Source organism: Anarrhichthys ocellatus, unplaced genomic scaffold, assembly GCF_004355925.1.
Source record: "Anarrhichthys ocellatus isolate YVR2014 unplaced genomic scaffold, GSC_Weel_1.0 scaffold5, whole genome shotgun sequence".
Classification (NCBI taxonomy): Eukaryota; Metazoa; Chordata; class Actinopteri; order Perciformes; family Anarhichadidae; genus Anarrhichthys; species Anarrhichthys ocellatus.
In genome coordinates, this window is record NW_022280035.1 from 11508004 (window position 1) to 11532274 (window position 24271).

The following is a 24271-nucleotide window of genomic DNA, read 5'->3' on the forward strand; positions in this document are numbered from 1 at the left end:
GGAGGGGAGAGGAGAGGAGAGGAGGGGAGAGGAGAGGAGATGAGAGGAGATGAGAGGAGGGGAGAGGAGAGGAGATGAGAGGAGGGGAGAGGAGAGGAGGAATGCTTTTAGTGGTTGGATAATGTTGAAAACACGAGGTGATTACATTAGCATAGGAATAGTTTCCGTATGTCCAGTGTCGCAGTGGGACCGGGTGCAGAGGAGCAGAGTGAAGAACTGATTCACAGTAAACCTGTTAATATGCTCTTATTGCAGAGAGAGAGAGAGAGAGAGAGAGAGAGAGAGAGAGAGAGAGAGAGATAGAGAGAGAGAGAGAGAGAGAGAGAGAGAGAGAGAGAGAGAGAGAGAGAGAGAGAGAGAGTTGTGCAGCTCAAATGATGAATGAATTGGTCAAGAAAATTAATCTTCAGCTATTTTGACAATCGATTGTTCAAACATTCCGTTACACCTTGTAAATTTGCAAGGATTTGCTTTTGTCTTATGTGATAGTTAACTGCAAATATTTTGGTTCTGGAATGTTAGTTTGGACAAAACGAGCTTCAATGGACTCATATCGTGATACAATTATGTCGTCAATTAATTGATCATAACAGTATACTAACTCAAATTTCTCAGAAAATCAGATTATTTTGTACTTACGGTCTTAATTAAATGATAAAATGGTGAGTTATTTTCATTTAAGTATTTAATTCACACAAGAGTATACATAACCATGTGGTTTTTCATAGACTAGTCCATATAGACGTTATCGTATCGTTATCGATTCTAGGATATTGTGACAGACATTTACCACTTTTTTCTGACTTACTTTTTCTTTTTTTCTTTTACATCAAACAATTAATAAAGAAAATGATCAGCGGGTTAACTGTTGATGGAGCAAATAGTCAGTTGCAGCTCTACATATAGGTTCAGGTTCACTGAGAGAAGGATTTCCTCATTTTCTTCTCATATCTTCATTTGCTACTGAGCAACATTTTATCTGAGCTCATTCCGTCCACTTTGACCAATTTTCTGAATTTCCACATTTTTATTATTATTTGCAAACTTCTGACTGATTGCAAGTGTCACCAAATGAGTACAGGTGTGTTGTCAGGTGTAAAGTTGTGAGAGCACAAGTGTACTATCAGAATGTGTTGCAACTTTTAACACGGTTCCTTCATCAACTGCCAGCTTCAATATTTTGCATATCATCCCTATGTTGATTAATGCACTTGAATCTCTCCCGTATTTTTCCAATCGAGTATTAGTCTCACAGAGACTTAAAGAGGAGATGGAGGCTGAGTGATGTGGGGAGACGAGGCAGAGGAAGCACAAGGTCTGAGAGCTGCTGGCCAAAAATTTCAAATGGGCGAAGTGTCAGAAGCAGCTGTTCTGAAGATCACAGGTCTACAGCTGAACTCTGCAGCTCAGCTGTTAAACCACACTGGCAGGTAAAAACAAAGACTTTGTTCAGCACGGCCACATCCAACAGGTCTGACTTCTGTCACAAAGTCAAACCAGGAAACATCCCTGTAAGTGGCCGGTGTAAACCTTCAAAGAGCCAACCGTCTGTGCTGCTGTCGCTTTGAAAACCCGGAGGCTGCCGAGCTAGAACTGTGATTAAGCGGCACAATTACAATTAATTACAATACTCAGGACAGGTCCAATGCAATACACAAAGCTGAGGAAAAGAGAACACTACAGCTTGAACCCACAAGATAAAGCCTTAATGAACAGATCGTAAAAAGCAATCCAAACCCATGCAGCACCAGCGCAGTCATGTAAGAGCATGTGCAAATGAAATATGTATAATATGCAATTAAAGCTGCTCTGACTACTTGGTTCAGGACATGTTGCTTCCCTGTGAGTCTTCAGTCATGGGCAAGGTTTTGAAATCTGATGAGAAATATCTAATGCTGGCCACTAGAACCAAACACACAGTGATTGTTCTCTTCCCATTAGGGGAACTCAAGGCTCAAAACACAACAAGGACTTTTGTCCAATCCAGGTCAAGCATGGGAGAGTGTAGGTAGCACACACAGAGAGCACTGTTCACCCAGAGAGAGAACATGTGTTATCTAACCCCTCGTTTTGTTCCCGTTCTTTCCCCTCAGCGAGCACATCCATCCCACACCGAAAGGATTCCTCTAATCCAGGTGAGCGAAAGGCTCCTTAATCAGGTAATGATGACTCGGGATTACATGTTACTAAAGTAGCTTACTCCTGGAGCTCATATCACCTGAGCCTCTTTGACGCCTGCAAACGGTTCTCTGAACTTTTATCAGCCATGTGTTGATTTCCATGTTTAGCAGCTGTCAGGCTTTAGAGGAGGAAGCATCCTCCCTCATGTTTCGAGTAGAACACTATCGCTTCCAGAGAGACTAAGAGATGCAATGTTGTCAAATAAATATATAAATCTCTCTCTCTCTCTATATATATATATATATATTAAAAATCAATAAGGCGTTAAGGAGGGGGCGCTTGATGTTGTTCCTATTTTGTGTTCATGTAGGCCGACCTGATTTAAATTTTTTAACATATATATTGTGAAAGTTGCTTCGAGCAAAGAGCCCATGACGCGCCTGGTCATGTAGCAGCCACTGGGTCTGAAATGCATTTAATGTATGTTGTGTTATTTATAGGCTACGACACGGTGATGCCTTGGACGTGCGAGCAGCACGGAGAGCAGCCATTGGCTCACTGGTAGATCAGCTGACTTTAGAAAACGCCATGCACACGGTGAGAGACACAAAGTAGGCTACAGTCAGCACACGAGACAAGAGCATAGTGACCGAGGCGACTGACACAAATCAGAAAAAAAAATCCCCCAAAAACCTCCTGGCCTTTAGTGTAAATCATTAAAATCACGGGCCAAACGTGTGCTGAATGAGGGCCCGTCAGTCATTGTCATCTGCAGCCGGTCTGCACTCGAGTGTTATAATTTAAATCAGCATAATCAGCACAATAAACAGCCACAGGAGAGGATAAATAGGCTACTAATGAGCAATCTCTACTTAAACAGACAGAACAACAATAATAATACCTCACTTGGAATAACAAAATGACTATTTGAAATGTAAATGAAAATAACAAACATCACTCACCCGATTGTAACACAGTACCTCGCCGGTCCAGCGGTATTTTAACATAAAAAATGAACTGCTCAGCCCAGATAGCTTATTTTTTTACAAACGTTATTACACGGGGCTTTCTGCCTAGAAAATTATTTTTTTGCACCCACTGAAAAAATACATTTTACAAAAAAAGCTTTAGAAAAAGAAAATTTGCGGTTCCGTTTTTCTCTCTCTCTTAGCATTTCATAAGCTTCATTGCGTGTGTTTGTCGGCTTGAAAATCCCCACCGGAGCCGTCGAGCCTCGGTCCGTGTGAGAGACGGGCACAGAGCACCTGGTGTATAATTCAGACGATGTTGGCCGCTGGTTTACAGATTTTCACACTCGCTACTCGGTTTAACGGCTCCAAATTGTGCGGCTCGCCATTCATGCAGACCCGAATATTATCAGTAACTTATGTACATAATTTACAACGCACGACTCCAACGGCCTTCAGCAGGTTCGCGTGTGAAGCCTCCTGAGCGCGCTCTGTCTGCCTGCTCTCATTTGTCACCGGGCTCCTCATCGTGCTGAGGACGATCACATCCGACAGTTACCTCGCTCTGCCACAAGAGGGCGGTGGTGCTACACGTTCATGTCAACGGTTTATTGTGGGATTTTAATGCTGCATTCAAATGCTCCTCGTAAGCTTCAGTTTCAGGACAGCAGCCGTTAAACCTGAAATAGTATTCGACCGTTTTTGGCAATAAAAAAAGTCTGTAAAGGATTTTGTAACAATTCTGAAGACTATGTAGAGAGAGAGAGTGTGTGTGTGTGTGTGTGTGCGTGTGTGTGTGTGTGTGTGTGTGTGTGCGTGTGTACGTGAGAGTCAATGAAGGAGGTATTAAGATAATTTACTTAAATAAAAAATACTCTGTTACAAGCAAAAGTCCTGCATTTCAACATCACACTTGAGTACAACTACAGAAGTATTATAAGGATAATGTACTTAAAGTATCAAAAGTTGAAGTAGTCAATGCAAATAATTAATCTTTTATCATACTATATATTAATTATTATTACGGATGTGCATGTAGCATTTTACTGTTGTAGTTGGTATAGGTGGAGCTAGTTGAGCTATTGTACGTACTGCAGTTTATTCCGTGACATTGAATCACATTGTCTAAGATAGTCAGTATTTATTGTTATTGTTACGTAATGTTTAAATTTGTATTTTTTTTTATGCTTTCTTGAGAAACACGTGGAGGCTGCAAATAAATTACCTTCAGAGCAAAAGAGAGTTTCTATTCAGTACCTCTATTTTCATTCAATGCTCATTATGTACAAATAATCAAAGTTGTTCTGCTGTGGCGCTTAAATTCTACCTCAATAATGCTCGTGGTCTGCGCCTCTCCCTTTGAACATCACATAACCCACAGTCCTTGAAGACACTGTACTCATTCCTCAAAATCCCGACTTCTTTAACAGCACTTGAATGGGTCGTAACACAGCTAAATGGCACAGTGACATAGATCGGGTTTCTCATTATTATATTACAGCCCTCAGATTAAATGTGCAACATGATTCTGTGACGCCACTGAATTAACCGTCAAACCTTAAATGTTCTACATTGTGTCCGCAGCGTTTCTCACCACCGAGGCCTCCGTTCAGTGAAACTAATGCCTTGAGCAGAATGAACCGCGTAACCCCAGACTGCTGTCGCCCTCTGGTGCATTTCTTCTAGTATGCCAGTTGATTCAAGACCACTCCGGACCCAGAGGTGAAAAAAAAAAAAAAAACACACAAGAAATACTCGGACCGTTTTATTCATGATTATTGTTGTCACATTAGAAAGACTGGTTGCGACGCTTTGTATAAAAATCTTTACACTTAGAGGTAAAATAAAACAATTCAGACAAAAAGGCAGCTAAAATTGCCATCTAACCATCCATGTAAAATATATTTATTTCATTGTTAGGCTTGCAAGATGACAGGTTGATACAATAAACATGAAAAACACAACCACACACACTTAGGATCTTTAAACAAAGCACTCAGGATCTTTAAACAAAGCACTCGGGTTAGAAGATTGCGTGCAGGCCTGAGACAACATTAAAACCACGGGCGGTGTTATGATGAACCCACACTATGAATCTCCTGTGTTTTCTAATAGAGTATTAAAATAAATAGTTTTATCAGAGGAAAATGACCTATAGGCCAAATTTGTCTGAAGGAATATGTAAACATGTGGCAAGCAATAACTGCAGTGTGTCAAGTTCGAAAGGAAGCAATGGCAGCTAACACCAGACATAACAATATCACTGAAATATGTATCACACGATGAAAGTATATTCACGAGTTAAAATCTGCCTACGGACGTGGTGTCTGGTAGGACATTTAAACTATTAGTGTACCTCAAATGTTTTACTTAGCAATATTGACACATTACAGACAGGCCTGCAGAGAGGAAACACGTCCACTTCCTGCAATGGCTTTGGAAGACGTGCTCCAGCTGCATTCATTCACTCGTCACTGTTGCACTTTGGTCATCAAACATTTGGCCTCTCAAGTTTCTCTTCACCCGACACAAACAATTCCCTCGTTTCTACAATATTACATCTGCTCAAAAATGGCTCACAAAGCTTAATGCACAAATCCTTTATAACAAGTTACAGAACATTTTAAATACATTAAGTCCCAAGAAAATCCTTGCAGTCAACTCATGCCACTGCCATGAGATGGGGGGGGGGGGGGGATCAAATGTTGTTTGTGGCCCAGATCTCAGGTGGTTTTAGTCATTCCCTGGCTTTTTGAACATTCACTTGGAGCCACCCCAGGTGTTACTGTACTGTACGCGAGAGAGAGAGAGAGAGAGAGTCAGGCAGAACTATCCTTCCAGGGGTGGCCGCAGAGGAATACAGCCGTCCATCTCCAGAGACTCGGGCCAGCCTTCATACTTGTTGCTGCTCTTACTGTTCTTCATACGCTAATGGGAACAACCATGGGCAAACAGACACAATGTCAACAAAACAGACAGGTACCAGGATAGGAATCACCTGTTTGTCACTGCATGCATTACCATGTTAATGTAAATAATAATAAAAAAAAAAAAAGGTGTACGATAGAAGCACCACCACTTATCATGCGTTATCACATTTAGATGTGGAATGGATATTGAATATGGGAAAATGTTGGATTAAGTCTATTGCGATATCTTATCTCCAGTGTACACTACCACTAATAAGAGACTCTCTCGTGATATGGGTATGATCCCTCCTTATTTTATTGCATATCCTTAAAGCAACTGTATCATAATACCATTCTAACTGTAAGCAACTAATCTTTATGCTATTGACTGCAGAGTCCTTTTGCATGCTACTTCATATGATGACACTGGGGGGTGAAATAATTTTTACAACATCTTTAATAACTTAACTGCAGGCAAATGAGCGTTGCATCAAAGGGAGCTGATGATTTCTACCCATGGCATCAGTTTAGCAGCGATAGTGACATACCTGCTCAAAGGGACTCTTATTCTCGATGCCCTTGGCTCCAACAAACACCCAGCTGTCCCTGAAGGCCAGCTCCTTTACCGCAGTGCTGCCGAGATCCTCAAACAGTCGCCGAGACTCGTCGTTCAACCTGTCGACCGGAAATGAGGATAAGGTAGCGGGTCAGGGGTTATTAAGGGGGTTCGTCTCCTTCAGTCTGCACGTTGAAGTGTCCTTTTTCTGCAAGATGCTGAACCCCAAATAGTGCCATCGGTGTGTCCCTCTGTGTGAATGAGCCTTTAGATTACAGCAGGTGGCATGTTGCAGCCTCTGCCATCAGTGTATGAATGTGTGTGTGAGTGGGTGAATGTTGACATGTAGTGGAAAGCGCTTTGAGTGGTCGGGCGACTACAAAGGCGCTTTATAAAGTCCATTCTCCTGAACCAAAGGGGGTTTATGGTTTAAATGAAGGACTTATCCTCTTGTTTAGGTTTACTGAAATGAACTGCAGGCCAATTGCATTTCTCAGGCGGCTCCTCCTGAGCTTTAATACGGTCTGAGAGTTCATCTGTCTGGTTCAACCACCAACAACCCTGATGCGTTTTTAAGCCATGAGATTCTCTGAGGTTAATGGAGAGATTTACGCTCATGCCAAAAGGCATCAAGTGTTCAATAACAAAGAATTATCTGCCAGACTTAAATGCAATTATCAAAATCAAATCTTGATTCCTCATCATTACCCACAGGGCATTGGTCTTCAAATCTAAATTTTCGACTGCTCCGCTAACCTTACCTGATATCAGAGAGACTAGAACAATTAGAACTTTGCTCTTTCAGGGTGTTAAAACTTCAAAGATGTATAGTATGTACCAAATGCAAATGAGCTCATTACATATGGATTCTTACACAAGTGGAGATTATATTGTTGAATTTGTCTTGCATGGTGAGAGCAGATCAACTGATAGGCATGAGATGTTGGTTTATTGGACTGGTTGAACATTGATCCTGATATGTTTAGCAATGGAAATACGCTCTAAAAATGCTTTTCTCTGTAGCAGTGCCACACAATTATGAACAAAATATTTCCCAAGTTGCAACATGAAATATCCTTTAGCTCCAGCTGACAACGCGCCTGTGAAAACTGCTTTTTGTGAGGGGTGTTGGACTGGACCCGACAGCATATCGTGGCTTCTTACTTTGTAGCTGCATCATCAAAGGATGCCACAAACACGAGTGTTCCTTCGTGGAGCGGCCGGACAAACTTCAACAGGTCAGAAATATCTGCAAACGCACATCAGAAGAGCCGTGTACTGTGGTTTGTAGCGTGTTATTGCCAAGCCCTGTGCACCTGATGTGAAATATGTATCATACATTAGTGTTTCTATTACCTCCTGCCCACATGTCGAAGGTCTTCGTATCCAGAAGCTCTCCTGTCACTCCTGGAGCAAAGAAACATCCGTTAGATGTTAGGAGCTTAAAACATCAAGGCAACACAATGTGTTAAAAAAGGGGATGAGGACACGCTCACCATTCACCAAAGCTATGTTGAGTCCTCTGCCAATGTTGTTCTTCACGCTGCTCATTAACCTTTGAGAGAGAAACATATTATTCAAACACTAGCTGAGGCACTTAAGGAGAACACTATCTTGCCTCGCACATACACGTTAAATCTACACACTTGTACACACTGCCTGGCACTTGAGAAACAAAAACATATATAACAAGATCCAGGACTGGAGACAAAAACAGAGAAATGGGGGACAGAGACTGAAAGAATACTTGCATTCAGCTCCCCAGACAGGCTTGGAGGCCTGGTTATGACAGCACAGGGGGAAAAAGAACAGAGTGTGAAACCAAAAAAAGAAAGAAAAAAAAAGTAAAGACAGACAGCAGGGGGAGACAAAGACATAGATGAACAGAAAGAAAGGAGAAGCACTGAATCTCACATCTTGTCCTCCAGGCAGATCTTGGGTCCTATGACGTTGGCAGCACCAGACACCAGGCGGAAAGCCAAATGTTTTGGTGGACAGGGAGCCGAAAGTCCACATTTAAACCGTCGAGGGCGGGATTCAGCTAGAATACACGATACAACTGTCAGTGGTGATAAGGAGTACGATTAAGACAACGTTGACAGGAAGAGCAGCCATAAAATGTTGTGTCATCGTTTCTTTTACTTACCATCTGTTGGTTTCTCGCTTGCACCTGAAAAATACAAAATGTTCACACTCAAATGAACTTTGTTTGATCGTATTATACACACACACCCCTCACCATAGACATGTCAACCATCACTGCTTATCTTTAGCGTCGCTAACGACTACTTTCTTTATCAATTAATCTCTAAAATAACAGTGAAAAATGCTCATCGCCGTTGCCCAGAGCCCATGGTGATGTCAGCAGTACAAAACACAAAGATACGCAATTATTCATTTTAGAAAACAGAGGAACTCAATCCCCAAAGCCTCACGTTAAGCAGCTAGAGCCAGTTGAGTTTGATAAATTGCTCTCAACACATTTCCGGTCCATTAACATATAATTTCAGAACTACTTCTCTTACCGCTGAAGAAATGCCGCACAGACGAACCACCGTCTCCTCCAAATAAGGTGTTTGCCAACAGCCAGGTGAGCCCCACCAACAGCAGCAGGGCCGCAGCTCTAAGGGGGGCTGCCGAGAGAAACAGGTCACACTAGTTAGGGCCGGGAACGTGGACCAAAAAGTCCCCCCTGCAGTGTTACTAGAAGGTACAAACTACTTTAACCAACCTGTTAACCGCATGATTCACCCTCTCATAGACCTACACACAGACACAAAAAGGTACATTAATTAAAGTGGTTTCAATTTCAGCCAAAAAAATCAAAAAACGTTTCCATTTAGCATGACAGAAGTTCAAAATTGTGTAAATAAAAGGAGTAGTTTATAAATGAATTATTTATGAAGTAGAGGATAACTGCAGTAAAGGAGGAAAAATAAACAAATACAATAAAATAAAGGCAGATTCAATTCTAAGTTTTTATAAAAGGCAATGACCCTATTCCATTGTCTGTATTGCATTCGTTCGTTTTATGCAACTCTAAAGAGTTTTGCGAAATATACGAAGTCTTAAAAGGAAAAGATGTGTACTCTTGTATCAAAAAGGTGCTTGTGAAGACTACATTTAACCCTTAAAATCCTAACATTTACAAATACAATTAATTTGGGAACATTTCATTCAAAGTTAAGTATGACATAGCTTTATATGCATCACAGTGAGCGTTCAAGATGGCTCTGTAGCGATAACGTCTGCAGAGGCGACATGAACCCAAAGCATCGCTGACATGACAACAGCACATGATAACAGTCACTCATAAGAACGTACACACGAGACACGCAGATCTCACCTCCTGTGTCCACGCTTCAGGCGAGTACCGTTGAAGTTGTTGCCCCTTTCTTTTGCGGTGATACACGGTAAAGGGGAGCCGTTGCTCTCGTCACAAGGGACGTTGGCTATTTCTTGCGCTGTTTCCTCATCGAGGCTCCTCTGCTATGAATCCTCTTTCAGTGACAGTCAATGCCCCCGGTCGACCATAAGTCTTATAACGTTACTTCGCAATTCACAAGCATGGAAACACAATTGTCTTTCCCAAACTGTGGTGTCTTCCGTATATAGACCGCTACTACTGAGTCTGCGTGAAGTTGTTCACGTGACCCAGATTTATGTTAGATTTAAACCACTAATAACAATTTTTTTATTGTTGAACAGATATGTAATTAAACGTATATTGTCACCAAACCTATTAATCTATCTTTGAATTAATATATATTTGCATCGACAAAAAAACAACATTGTAAATATTGCGCGAGCACAACGCCTTCTAATCGTGCACGCGCCCAGTTCATGAACGTCAAGATGGCTGCCCACACTGCTGTGCTGTCGATGTCCAAAATCTTTAATCCCTTCTGGGGTGGACGCCTTGGAAATACGGTCAAAGTAAGACTAGAGACGTCTCGGCAGTCACGTTGGCTGTGAACGTTGTTGTTGTCCGGCTCCGAATAAAAGTCTAATTATATGACTGCCTCAGATTATTTAATCTGAACACAAGGTCATATGGTAAATATAGCGTCACAAGTGAATATAGCAGTCTTCTTCCACATCTCTGCAACAGCGCAGATATAGAGTTGGTTGCATTGAAGTTATGCTGAACAACGTGGACCCTCCGATAATAGAAATGCATTTGCAAACGCAGTAACCCATCTCTCTATGTTGTGTATTTCAGGTATTTGGAACATCTCTGACAAATCACAGGAATAAGACCGGAAATAGTGTAAGTGAATCAGATTGACGTGATTGGTTTGTAATGGTGTTCTCATTTAGCTATTTATTTACAAGCTGTATCGCTTTGGATTCATCTTTGGGAGAGGTTGTACTGTCTGTATTTGTTTTAATGTAACCTGGTTCTGCTGGAGACCTGTTTCCCACCCTGTTAGTGGAGGAGAGATTATAATACCTCTGTACTCGCTACTACCGGGATTCTTTTACGTGGCTCTCAAACTACTACTATCTAACTCTTGTTCTTCTGCTTTCCTTGCTGTCTGTATTCAACCACAACAGAGAGACGACATTGTAAGTAGCCGACTCTAACATGGTTTCCTCTACCACAATGCATCACTTTCATAACAGGACATTACTTCTTCATGCTGGCCACTGTGTGGTGAAGGAAAAAAAATATGTCTTACTATGACGAGAAGACCTACTGTAATGTTTTTTTGTCCTTTTAAATGCAGTGCAGCTAATGATGTACAAAATGTCCAATTTTACAGCCCCCTCCTGCAAAGTATGGAGGCAGACACACGGTGACCCTCATACCTGGAGATGGAATCGGTCCAGAGCTGCTCAATCATGTCAGAGAGGTTTTCAGGTTGGTTGGACTCAAACTAAATCCTGTTCAAAGTGTCGACTACAGGCTGCTCTCAAACTCGGCCTCTGTTTCCCTTCTTCATGCCGTAGGTTCAGCTGTGTCCCGGTGGACTTTGAGGTGGTGCACGTCAACTCTGCTGTGGAGACGGAGGATGATATCAACGACGCCATCACTGCCATTCGCCGTAATGGGGTTGCCCTCAAAGGCAAGCTAACTCTTTATTTTTTTTCTGTGTCACAAGCCGGTCATTTGAGCAGAGCACAGCTGTGAGAAGCATGTAGTATATAATAGGAACATGACACTAATGTTTATCTTTGTTAACTCTCCTGGTAGGTAACATAGAAACCAAACATACCATGGCGCCATCTGTCAAATCCAGAAATAATCTCCTACGGTAAGAGTTTTAAGGACACATTCAGTTCCCTTGATTGACATTTCTTCCATCATATGTGCCTTTGTGTCTGGTAATGTCAGTTGGCCTATTGTGTATTTATTGCTTCTCTCTCTCTTTCTCTCTTGTTCCATGTGTGTATTAACAGCACAAGCTTAGATCTGTATGCCAATGTGATGCACTGCCAGTCGCTCCCCGGAGTTCAAACTCGCCACAAGAACATCGACATCATGATCATCCGGGAGAACACGGAGGGAGAGTACAGCAGTCTGGAGCACGAGGTCAGACAGAACAGAAACACACGCTTATACTCCCTCCTTTAAAAGACTTCTTTCCTCTCTATGTCTGTCTTTCTCCCCGCTTTTTATTCTCTTTTTGAAATGGGAGTGAGGTAACACTCATGTACTGTTTATTAAAGTACAACATTTGTTTACGAAGAGGAAACATTGATCTGATATCCTTGATTATTGGTGCTACGGATGGGTATCGTTTTATCGATATCGATACTAGTACTCTTATCGATACTGCTTAACGGTTCTTTTTGATTATATTGTGAGAAAAAAGACAATTAAGAAAACAATCTATATTGCTTATTTATTCTCAATGTTCATTCGTAGCTAGACAATTAGCTAAGTGATGATTAGCTTTCATTTATTTATTCTTATTATCAAACTGGCATCACTTAAACAGACTGGTATTGCCAAGAGATGCCAGATCCACATTGAATGCTGTTTCCTTAATATAAAATTTGCACACGCCTTAAAATGTATGTTGGTGTGTGTGTGTGTGTGTGTACACCTCTACTCACTCACACACAGCCTGATGTTACCTTGTACACAGAAGAAGGATCCGTGTCAGTTCTACATGCTGCTTCACAAATAACAATGTTACCACATTATTAGCGGCACCAACCACTTGAACGTTTGCTGTCATTTATCAGTCATTCTCCTTCCTGTCTTCTTTTAGAGTGTATCAGGTGTAGTGGAGAGTCTCAAGATCATCACCAGGGTCAACTCCTTGAGGATTGCCGAATATGCCTTCCAACTGGCCAGGGAGAAGGGTCGTAAAAGGGTCACTGCCGTACACAAGGCTAACATCATGTGAGTTACTCTGAGGCAGACGGTGTTGTGCCGGACCTGTCTGGCCACCTGAATCTTGCACGATATTGTGAGTTTCTTGGTGCTGGAAGTGTTTAGTTTGGCCTTTCTGCTCCAACAGGAAGCTTGGTGATGGCTTGTTCCTGGAGTGTTGCAGGGAAGTGGCTTCTGGTTACCCGGACATCACGTTTGACAGCATGATTGTGGACAACACCACCATGCAGGTGACAGAGCATACAATGACATACATTGTTTGGAAAAGTTTCTAAATGCTTCTATATCTAAATGATCCACCCACTACTTTGCTTGTCTGTGTTTTTAGCTGGTGTCCAAGCCCCAGCAGTTTGACGTGATGGTGATGCCCAATCTGTACGGCAACGTGGTGAGCAACGTGTGCGCAGGCCTGGTGGGAGGGCCTGGCCTCGTGCCCGGGGCTAACTACGGCCGGGACTATGCCGTCTTTGAAACGGTGAGTGTTTGGCAGTTCACACTACCATGTGCACACGTAGCACTTCCCGACTCAAGCCTCCCACAAGGGCCTTAATGGCCTTTAATAAATGGTTTAGCTGGATGGAAAGTTCCCCATTATGTGGTATGTAAAGTAGAAAAGGGGAACAAGATCACAGTGCAAGTTATCACAAAGCAGGAGAGTTTGCGCACTTTCCAGTTCATCGAGATTATTCTTTTTGCCTAGAGGCATTCCAGCGTGAAGAGAAGGTTTGTAGGAAATGAGCAAATCGCTTTCTGGTCCAGCAAACATAAAACAGGACAAACCAGGAAATTTCCATCTAATTTGATTAAAATGTGTACTGCTGCTGCTCCAAGTTAAAATCCGGCAACACGAATGTGCCAGATAATTATAGTCCTCGGATGATGATGATGACAACATTTTCACAGCTGGAAGGCATAACTTGCACTGTACTGTGGTGATGTTCCCCTTTTTCTGCTTTATGTACAAAATAATGGTGACAATTTATCATGTTTGTTTTCTCTTGTCTTTGTTTGCATATTTGGTATTGAGGTAATCCAAAGGGAAATCAATCAAGTGACTTTCTTTAATGTTGTGATACTTGGATTAGGTTACAAATATGATGTTAAATTTGATATATTTTGACTCAGGATTCTGTTTCTTGTCTTATTTTTCTGGGTCTCTCAGGCCACAAGGAACACAGGGAAGAGTATTGCGCAGAGGAACATTGCTAACCCCACTGCCATGCTGCTAGCCAGCTGCATGATGCTGGACCACCTTAAGTAAGCTGCCTAAATACTTTTACTATACACCTTCCTGTGGTTCCATCTGAGATGTGATGCTTGTGTCACTGGGGTATACCAGTAAATACACAAGTCTTTCTCCTGTATGTCTCCAGGCTTTATGACTACGCCACTCTGATCCGAAATGCAATCCTCACTACTATGAATGAAACCAGGGTAAGTCTTCGGTCACTGACGGGCCTCTCCCCTCACCTGTCGCGCTGCCACAAAGCTAACAAAGCATTGTTGTGTGACAGAGGCTTAGAGGCCCTGGTTGCAGGTCTGGCATGCTTCCCAGTGGGCATCACAATACATTTACACAAAGCAGCATCGTGCCCTTTCAGTGTCACAAAGCTCTTATGAAGTGCTACACTGTATGGTCTCTGATTTTACATTGTCTCTGATTTTACATTGTGTTGCATTGACATTAATTAAGTCCTTGTTTGTTTTGTTTTGCAGTTGCACACAGCTGATATTGGGGGTCAGGGCACCACGTCAGATGTGGTCCAGTCCATCATGAGGATCATCCATAGTACAGGGCCGCTCACATCTGCGCTGTAAACACAGACACACACACACACACACACTCAGTGTGAGTTTGAACAGGTTATCCATGCATGTCTGTTGCCATAGCGCTGGGTCTTTTTACTGACATCAGAATGTTTCCTATTTTTTTGTCGTTCACAAAGCTTACTGATAACTGTCCAAACAACCTTTTATCCACAACTGTGTGTTTCACATATAGTAATGACCTTCGCAAGACTTATTAACAAACGGTTTACCATTGATCAAATGCCATCATCACTCCCATCAGATGATAAATCCTGCTGTAAGGACATTTCCTGAGTTCATCAGGTTCATTCAGTTGAAAATCTGTAGTCTTACAAATTGTTAGGAAACATGAAAATGACTCTTGCTGTGGCCTGACAGATGCTGGGGTCAGAAATATTTAAAATATCCTGATATGACCATGCATTTTCCACTCATTATTTATTTTCCAAATTCCGATGATGTTACAGCCTTTTTATTCAACAAAAAAGTGCTATGTTCATTTAATGCCTTTTTTTTTTTTTTGTCATACTGTAACTTAAATATTGGGTTGCCTGTTATAAATGTCCTGTGTGTTGACATCAGTTCAACTGTACTTAATAAATGATGTCGCTATTTGATATACTGCAGAGTTCATTAAGGAATGTAAGTTTGGGTCATCACAAAAAATACGCTGTTGTCTTTTAGTCTAACTCGGCAAGAGCTCTTAAAGCTGGATATGAAGAGACTTATTTTATCATATCTGTGGGCGGTTATGTACACTGTATAACACAAATATTATCAATAAAGAAATAATCTACCATATCATGATTGTTTTGGACTTAAGTTTGAATGTGAAACAACTCTCAAATGAGTTTTAAAGGTAAAGTATACATACACCTTAATGTTATAACCTTCATGAAGGTCAGATGTATAGCAGGACTGGCTCGGTGTACCTAATAAACCGGCAGCTGAGTGTATAAAGCCTTGGTAAAACAGGAGCTTTTCATTGTTAATATTTATCTTGATTCTTTGCCCCAGCTGCAAAGAAAGAAGCTCGATGGCCTCCTGCTGGGAATAAAGATTATCTTTCTCTAAATTAGATAAAGCTCACTGATCCTTGAGTTGGTTTTACAATTTCACATGCCATAAACATCTTACTCGCATCTTTGAAGGACAAGTTGCTGTTTTACATTTCACCACTAGGTGGCAACACCACTTTCTAGCGTTGCCACTAAACTGTAACTTGGAGCAAATTGTGCACAGATATGTATGTGTGCTCCGTTACATGCACTGTCTGGCAAGGACAGAAACGCAGCAAATATGAATCGCTGTGGATCACTATGTGTGGATGTTATGTCCTGCAATGATGGAGGGAAAAAGCCGTAGGGAAGCAGAAGACAGATTGATCCCCATATTGGCAACAATAAAAATGATTCTGGTTCTTGTGATTTCTAGGAATCGGACTCTTGGCTTCAGACTATAAATTTCTAAGATAAGCAAGGATTTTGGCTTATCCTCATTTAGCATGGAATCAAACCATTTATTATACTTTCACCTGGTAAAACCAAACCATCAAATTATTGTTCCATCTATTTTCTTTTTAATACTCTGACCACACAGTCACGATAAGAAAATCTGCCCTGGTTCTCTTAGCCAGCAGCAGCAGGAAGAGGAGCACATAGATTCTATAGCGGTTCAGCTGCGACCTCCTGCTCACATATATCCCAGCTCGCCTCTCTTTCTCAGATGTGGTCAACACGGGCACATCCCATCATTGTAATTGCACTTGCCAATCCATCATGTGTCTAATTCTGTGAGAACGTTCCAAAATGTTTCCTCAGTTTAAAGTGTTTGCACATTGAGCGAAGAAATACTTAGTGCTGGGGCTCTTTTTTCTTTAGAATTAGTTGTCCTAGGGAATCAACAATCATATATACAATGGTTGTGAAATGTGCAGGGAATTACTATGTGTGTACTTTGGCCTCTGCCAGTTGGCTGTCAACTGTATTACGCCCTCTCCATTCATGTCAGTTATTCACTCTACAACGATTTAGAAGGAATCAATTTTTGTCATACTTTATGTCAGAGGTGAAAAAGCTTTTTCTCATCGTCCTCTACACTTGTTTACCTCACTTTACCACACATCCCTTCTCATCACTACACACTCTCTCCCTCTCACCCCTCACCTCTCGACCTCTCGACCTCCCCCCCCCCCCCCCTGAGCTGCTGAGTCCCCTGAGTCCCCGCTGGAGCCGGCCCATGAGGCAGATGTTCAGACGTTTGTGGAGAGAGGCAGATGCTGCAATGAATCACCGGCCATTTCAAACTTTACGGGCCACCATTCAGCCCTTGTATAAACCTGTGAAGGGGTCCAGCTGTGCAGTTTTTGCCGCAAGAGATTGGGTTAGTTCACCCAACTTTCAGAAACAAAAAACTCTTACCCCCAATGTTATCAAACCATAGAGATAGTTTTGGTTTCATGTGCCTATTTTTATAGATTTCTATCTCTGAGGTTTGTGCCGCCATTCCGATACAAATGAGGTGTATATGGAATTTCATTTGTGATGCTGACAGCATTGAGAAATCACATTTGGAAAATTCAACGCCAGCTTTTCTTTCCAGAAACAGTGTCCCTGATACTCTAGATCCCAGAGCTCTAAATAGTCCTTATGAAAACTGTTCACAGCATGTTGTGATTATCCAGAATAATGGGGACGCAAAAGAGAAGTTGCAAGATGTTAAAAGCAATGTTTCAAACTTTGAGCACCACAAAACATTATATTCACAATCCCGGTATGGCCAGATACTTAGATGTATGTGAGAATTTATATAGTTTTAAATTTTCTTCCACAAATGTCCGGTGTTCTAGACAATAGTGACGAAGTGATTTGCGATCGAGGGGCATCTGCCCTGAGCAGCAGCAAGATAAATCCCCCCATGGAGTCTGGTGATTCTGAGACTGGGGGGCTGATGAGGCGGATGAATCTGTGATGACTGGGTGGTGATGGGGGGGATAGATGGGCGCTCGTCTAACAGCAGCATGAACGTATACTGAAGGCAGAGACCATATCGTATTAAAAAAGTGAAGGCGGCAAGATGATAGGCTAACAATGTAGGTGTGTTGCTGTGCTATTTGATTGACGTGACATGATTGACGGCCCCAGATGATGACAGCAGGAATTTATGAGTGAGTAGTGCCTGAGAGGCGCGAATGGCAGGATGCATGAGAAATTAATTACAGGCCTAAGCATACAAAATAATAGTAATTAAGAAGAGCTTAATTTCTGCATGTACACTCATACTGGCGTGTTCTTAAATTTGCGGCTGCTGGCTGGTTCCCCAGCTTAGATGTCTTTTTTTTGCTCTGCTCCTTCACCCGCAACTCCTCCCTACTACCTTCATTCCTCACCTTCTCTTGGTAAGAAATGAAGGCGATGTTAAGTAGATTAAACACCATGTTTAATGTCTTTCATCCGCCTTTGGAAGTGAAAATGCTAATCTGAAAGGTTGAGTCAAACCACAACATATGATACTGATATTATAAAATGTGGTTCTATTATTGGCCATCAATCTGGCCTATCTTACTCCTGATAATAAGTCCCTCTTCTCTCTTTCTCACACACACTACTAGTCACTTAGTGTAATTCAATATCCAGCCTGTAATTTACACTTCATATGAACATGACCCCTCCTCTCATGTTGAGCAGCTCTGCTATGCTACGCAGTGCATTGCAGGTAATCATAATCAGTCAACTTGCCTCTGATCAGGCTCTGCCGAGCACAGCTGCATCCAGTCAGCCGGCTCTGCTCTCTGTTAATGGAGCTTTTTTTTCCTCCCCCCGCAGCTATGGCTTAGCTACATTATGCTACGTCAGTGGTCAGTTATTCTCCATTACTTGGGCCTGGCTGTGTGTGTTTTGGATTCTCAGTGTGTCTCTCTCTTTACATGTGGGCATCCAGTGTCAGTGACAGCCCCTATGAGAGAAGAATTATGAACGAGTAGTTGGGAGAGGTTAGCGGTGGTGTTTGCTTGGCAGAAATGGATGTAGAAAGAAGGTCAAGGGGGATAGCATGCAGAGGACTGAGGGGGGGGGAGAGCGCGGACTTGGCTGGAGGATAAGGGGGGTATTGGGCTAATTGAAGGAGGATTGTGAGTTTTTGGTTGGAAGTGGGAGGAAGAAGAGTGTGATATATGTAGCAGATATAGTTAGATAACCATGGGAGTTCACTGGGCAGTTAGCTGTAGACAGACTTCATCACCACCTTATCTTTCAAAATGAAAGGAAGCAATAAAGCTTCTGACTCCTGCCTGCCTCTTTATCAGGAGCTGCACACTGTTACTTTTTACACGGCTGGTTTTAACACCAGAGGGTTACCACCTAGTGAGGGCATAAGGCGCTTATCGTCGGAGCTCTGCTAAAAGTGAAGTGATGCATCAGAACAGTTTTATTTATCCGTTTTCTGTTTTGGTAGCTCGACTACTCCTATTTGAAGGCTGACTGCTCCTCCACTTGCAGAGCATGTATCACTCCAACTGCTAGGGTTGCACTACCTTACATAAGGACACTCCAAGGATCATGTGCAGGCCAACATGCTTGAACTGAGGTCACGCAGAGAGACTCTCTCTTTCTTGACCAACCACTCTAATACCCCTCAAAGTAGATATAGGGGACTCCCCACTCTGACCTCGTTGTTAAAATATAGTACATAGTGACTTATTTGAAAATAAACACAAGCACATACTTGTTTTATGTGACTCCAGCACTTATCTTGCACCTTGTAAAATACATTTGTAAGTCTGTTGTGCTTTCTATTATTCCTTTAGGGGAGGACATCTGAAGCTCTGTGCATAGCTGTGTATATATATATATATATATATATATATATATATATATATATATATATATATATACACATGTATACATTTACATATACTTTTACTGGAGCCATGCTCTTAGATCCAGGCAGACAAACTGATTTCAGCTGTGCTACATGAGGAAGCCCTCTACATGCATGCTGACCAGGGGGTGCTTTATTGCATTGTGTCCAAATAGGAACCTGACTGTCTTGCTCACTTTTCCTACCTCACACACTTTGTTCCCCCATCTCCTCGGCACTGAAAGCCTCTTGGCATAGTGAGAGTGAGGGGAGCCTGTGAGCTATTTCTGTTTGGTTTTATGTTTATGATAAATTAGTTGTGTTGCTAGCTAGGTCTTCTGAGAATGTTGATGTGTTGTCCCTCATCAGAGAGAAACACTTAGGTCACTGCTGCACTTTGGCCAGATGTGTTACTGGAGAGGAAGAAAGGGAGGGAGGAGAGGTAAAGCAGTGATTGAGTGGCTATTGATGGGCTAATTGTTCCATCTGAAACCATTCTTCCATGCTTGCCAATATTTCCCCTGTTCTCTCTCTCGCTTTCAATCTCTCTTGTTCTCTCTCTCTCTCTCTCTCTCTCTTTTGATGTCTCTCTATAATGCTATTAAATGTTTTACCATCTGTGCTGCGAGTTCAGGTGGCACTGCCAGAGTTACATTACATCAAGGCAAGCATCCTGCATTCATGACAACCTGCATTACACTGCCCTGATGTCATCACAACTCTGCTCCCCTGAAATTGAAGCATCTTGGCACTTTGACAACTCGACAACCCCCCACTTTCCAGTTCTGTATTCACCAGTTGAAAAAAAAAAACCAGTGTGTTCTTTTGGTTGGCAAAATAAAGCTAGCAACACTCGTGTAGTTTAATCTAATAAATGACTTCAGTCTCATCCCCGACCAGTGACTCAGCTCTGTGCGCGTTCATTTCCTCGAACTGGCCGGGACCCCACACTGCAGCCAGACACATGTTAGGAGAGTAAATACTATGTCATGCTAAAAGACATGCGCAATCCCTCTAAAACTCCCAAAATGAGAAATGTGCATTAAAATGTTGTGTTTTTCAATCACTTTAAATCCAAATCCTTCCTGCTGTACCATTATCCATATCTTGTACTTAACAGCATTAGTTAAATGTAATCCTGAGCTGCTTCGCTTACGTCTCACCCTTTTTTCTGTCTCATATAATCGGACACTATTTCCTCTTTTCTACCTGGATTGACCCCCACCCTTGTTTTGAATGTATGCAGTGCTCTCCACACTCTCCTCGGATGAAGCATCTCTAAAGAGTTTTGATGAAAACAGATTTCTGCAAATCCACCAGAAAACATATGCTTTGATTATATATCTCAAGTCACTGTGACAGCTCTGCAGGAGTCTTGCTCTTCATAAACAGCATCTGAAATTTGAAGTCTGGAGGGCGGGGATGGAGGGGGCATGGTGCCCCATGAGTGGTTTAGGCTCTGCATCTCCTTCTCCACAGTTCTTCTCCATCTGTTTTTTGGTCGGCCTCTTTTTCTTTTCCCTTCTGCCCAATGTAAGGCTGTTCTTGTAATATCAGCACAAGAACACATGTTTTTTCAACACATGTGCTATCCATCCCCATCTTGTTCTCATTAGGATGGTCTCCATGCATTCTTGTTGGCATTTGTCATACAGTTCTTCATGTGAAATGGTGTTTGGCCAGAAAATGTGCAGTATTCGTCTCAAACTCTTGGTGTGGAAGGTTGATAGTCTGTTGAGGTCTTCTTGTGTCATTCTCCAGCATTCAGAACCGTACAATAGGGTGGATAAAACACAGCTCTGATACAATTTAAGTTTGGTCTTGATGGTGTACTGCTGCGACCTCCATATGTTATGTAGTACTTTGAAAGCTTTCCTTGCCTTATTAAGACGATTCTTGATGTCTTTATCTGTGCCCCCATCGTGTCTGACAGTGCTGCCCAAATATGTGAACTCGTCAGTTTTAGAGAGATCTTCTCCGTTAACCTGAATTGGTGAGGTATTTGGAATGTTCAGAGTCAGCTTCTGTTTCCTTTTTGCTGATCTTCAGGCCAATCTTCTGACCAAAATCACTGAGGCGGGATGTTTTCTCCTGCATGTGCCGATGAGTATGTGAAAGAAGAGAGAGATCATCTGCATAGTCTAGATCTTCAACTGATGAAAAGAGTGTCCATTGAATGCCTCTATTTTGGTCTTCAGTTATTTGTCTCATTACCCAGTCAATAATAATATTGGAGAGCAAAGCTGACATCACACATCCTTGTCTCACACCTGTTTTTACTTGGAATTTTTGGAGAGTGTTTCCAACCCTGCATGTGAAGTTGGTATAAAAACTTTGGATCACATGAACTATATCTTCAGGGATCCCATAATGCCGCAATATACGCCAAAGGCTTTCACGATGAATGGAGTCACATGCTTTTTCAAAGTCAACAAAGTTTATATACAGTTCCCTCTGCCACTCTGTGCACTGCTCTATGATGTTACATAATGTGAATATGTGATCGTTGCAACTTCTACCCTTTCTGAAACCTGCCTGTTCTTTTCGGAGATGTTGGTCTACGGCATCTGCTATTCGATTAATAATAATCTTTGCCATGATCTTACTTGGTATTGACAGAAGTGTAATTTCACACCAGTTGTTACAATTTCTTAGAGAACCTTTCTTTGGTAATATGATGATGATCCCCTCTGACCAGTCATCAGGTATTTTCTTATTCTCCCATATAGACGTAAAAAGTGGTTGAAGAATTGTAGCTGTATTGTAGGGTCTGCTTTGAAGAGCTCTGCATTGAGGTTATCTGGACCAGGGGTTTTCCTGTTTCTTAAGGATTTAATCGCCGTTAGAATTTCATCTTTGGTTGGTGGTTCAATGCTGATATCCAAATCTGCTTCTGCATCTTGGATGTTAGCCTGTGTTGTTGGTGGAGGCCTGTTCAGCACCTCGCTAAAATGCTCCGCCCATCTAGCTTCTTGGTCTGCTTCTGTTGTAAGAAGCTTTCCCTGTTTATCTTCTATTGGTATATCAGATGTCCCCCTGTATTTGTCGCTAATAATCATGGTTAGCTTGTGGACCTTTCCTTGCTCACCTTTTTTGGCTGCTTCTTCTGCTTGTTTTGCAAGGTCATCCATGTATTCCCGTCTGTCAGCTCGCGTCTTCCTCTTCACAGCCTTGTTTGCATCTCGATATTGAGTTTTATATCTTTCCTTTACCCGATCTGATTTTGCTTCCATGCCTTTCTTCTTTGCTCTCTTGCGTACATCAATGGCTTGCCATGTATCATCGGTTATCCACTCCTTTCTATCCTTCCCATTTGGTGTTAATCTCATCTGTATCTGTGTCTGTATCCTGATGCATATCACCTTGGTCAGATAGTGCTTGAAATCTATTCTTTAGCTGCACTATGAAGGAGCTTTTCATTTTAGGATCTTGTAATTTTTCAGTGGCAAACTGTTGTCTTCCTATCTTTCTGCTACCAGCTTTCCTTAACTTTACTTTCAGCACTGTTAACACAAGGTGATGGTCACTAAAAACATCTGCTCCTCGCATTAGACTGACATCAAACAGTGAGCGTCTCCAGGTTCCATTAATCATCAGATGATCCATCTGGTTCCTGTCTCGCCCATTAGGTGAATTCCAAGTCTATTTATGTGTATCCTTGTGTGGAAATAAGGTCCCTCTGACGACAAGGTCATAGCTGGCACAAAGTTCCACTAATCTTTCCCCATTTTCATTCATGATGCCACAGCCCTGTCCTCCCCTGTCATAGCCGGTGTTGTCACTTCCGACTTTTGTGTTCAGATCCCCCATCACTATCTTCCTGTCATGTCTTGGTGTGTTGTTGAGCTCAGCTTGTAACTTTTCATAAAAAATGCTGATTTTACACTGTGAGATTTGTTTGTGGAGTGCACGGAACTGGTGAACCAACTGTGAGGCTGCAGACAGGAAGCACAGTGAGATTTTAACTAGCGCCAGGAACACACCTGGCCTCGGGGCAGGCTAATCAGTGACATACCTGATGCGACTCGGTGCAAAGCCACCTAAGACAAGGCAAATATGAAAACACAGTCTAGCGATGACCTACCATCCATCGCCTCTTTTATCCTGCCATCTTTGAATAGTCAACCAATCAATCCTGTCTTTGGGTAAATACAGAGGGAATGAAGCAGTAAGTCGCCTCTGTCTCTGACTTTACCCTTCTCGACTGATGTACTGCCATTAGGTTTTATCACTTAGGATATATTTCTTAGTTGAAACAATGACAGTGTTTATATTTTTATTACCAACCTTCATCCTGCTTTTGGAAGGGATGAAAATGCAATAACAGACGTAGTAGCAGTAGCACTATGTTGCGCTTGTGTAGGCTTTATTAACAGATAAAGAGACCGGCTTTGAAATATAGGATTTTTAACATTCATATCCTTGAGTTGTTATTGGCTCTGAGGAGAAAAGTTTGGCAACTTTGTTTTCGCTCACATTCTTTCACTGCTACTGACCTGATGTTTCTTTCAGCAACTCTTCAAATGCACATACCTACCTGGCCCCCCTTCCCTTTACCCACTTCAAAGCTCCTCCACCATCCTTATCCATGGCTTCCTATCATCCTATTGCCTAATCTTAGAAAGACAAAGCACTGAACCCAGACTATGGGTTCAACATATGGCTTTATTTTCTAGATTTTGCTATGACATCATGCTGTAATTTT

The 24271-nt window shown here is 42.0% G+C and overlaps 3 protein-coding genes across 14 annotated transcripts in view; 1 reads left to right on the top strand and 2 right to left on the bottom strand.

Moving 5' to 3' along the window:
• The window catches only part of wnk3 (WNK lysine deficient protein kinase 3), a 34642-nt gene extending 31012 nt beyond the window's left edge, over positions 1 to 3630 (bottom strand). For all 10 annotated transcript variants that reach the window (XR_004212708.1, XM_031844862.1, XM_031844870.1 and 7 more), the window contains exon 1: positions 3084 to 3630. The gene's annotated coding sequence lies outside the window, so the exon portion shown is untranslated. The remainder of the gene's footprint in view (positions 1 to 3083) is intronic.
• A 1211-nt stretch (positions 3631 to 4841) lies between these two features.
• fam3a (FAM3 metabolism regulating signaling molecule A) lies at positions 4842 to 10183 on the bottom strand. Of its 2 annotated transcripts, none has more exons than XM_031844304.1 (10): positions 9901 to 10183; positions 9286 to 9317; positions 9080 to 9187; positions 8701 to 8724; positions 8469 to 8595; positions 8051 to 8109; positions 7911 to 7961; positions 7719 to 7803; positions 6547 to 6673; positions 4842 to 5879 (listed from the first exon to the last, which is right to left on the bottom strand). In XM_031844304.1, the coding sequence occupies exons 2-10, from the start codon at positions 9296 to 9298 to the stop codon at positions 5850 to 5852; spliced, it is 624 nt and encodes a 207-aa protein (XP_031700164.1). In that variant the 5' UTR covers positions 9299 to 9317; positions 9901 to 10183; the 3' UTR covers positions 4842 to 5849. The 2 variants fall into 2 exon arrangements, with proteins under 2 accessions (XP_031700164.1, XP_031700162.1); XM_031844302.1 differs by lacking the exon at positions 4842 to 5879 and adding an exon at positions 5887 to 6017.
• Positions 10184 to 10372: 189 nt separating this feature from the next.
• Positions 10373 to 15510, top strand: idh3g (isocitrate dehydrogenase (NAD(+)) 3 non-catalytic subunit gamma). Of its 2 annotated transcripts, XM_031845047.1 has the most exons (13): positions 10373 to 10490; positions 10777 to 10824; positions 11112 to 11123; positions 11321 to 11418; positions 11508 to 11623; positions 11752 to 11812; positions 11958 to 12090; positions 12776 to 12909; positions 13028 to 13130; positions 13229 to 13375; positions 14063 to 14157; positions 14274 to 14334; positions 14617 to 15510. In XM_031845047.1, exons 1-13 carry the CDS (start codon positions 10398 to 10400, stop codon positions 14716 to 14718), a joined length of 1203 nt encoding a protein of 400 aa, XP_031700907.1. In that variant the 5' UTR covers positions 10373 to 10397; the 3' UTR covers positions 14719 to 15510. The 2 variants fall into 2 exon arrangements, with proteins under 2 accessions (XP_031700907.1, XP_031700908.1); XM_031845048.1 differs by lacking the exon at positions 11112 to 11123.
• Positions 15511 to 24271: the final 8761 nt, after the last annotated feature.

Bases quoted from the DNA above. Each gene is read 5' to 3' on its own strand.
- fam3a (XM_031844302.1), bottom strand. The intron at 8,725-9,079 runs GTAAGAGAAGTA...TGTATTTTTCAG, and splicing joins TGTGCGGCATTTCTTCAGCG to GTGCAAGCGAGAAACCAACA. The intron at 8,110-8,468 runs GTGAGATTCAGT...TCTCTCTCAAAG, and splicing joins ATCTGCCTGGAGGACAAGAT to GTTAATGAGCAGCGTGAAGA.
- idh3g (XM_031845047.1), top strand. From the start codon at position 10,398: ATGAACGTCAAGATGGCTGCCCACACTGCTGTGCTGTCGATGTCCAAA. The intron at 11,813-11,957 runs GTAAGAGTTTTA...GTGTATTAACAG, and splicing joins TCCAGAAATAATCTCCTACG to CACAAGCTTAGATCTGTATG. The intron at 14,335-14,616 runs GTAAGTCTTCGG...TTTGTTTTGCAG, and splicing joins CTACTATGAATGAAACCAGG to TTGCACACAGCTGATATTGG.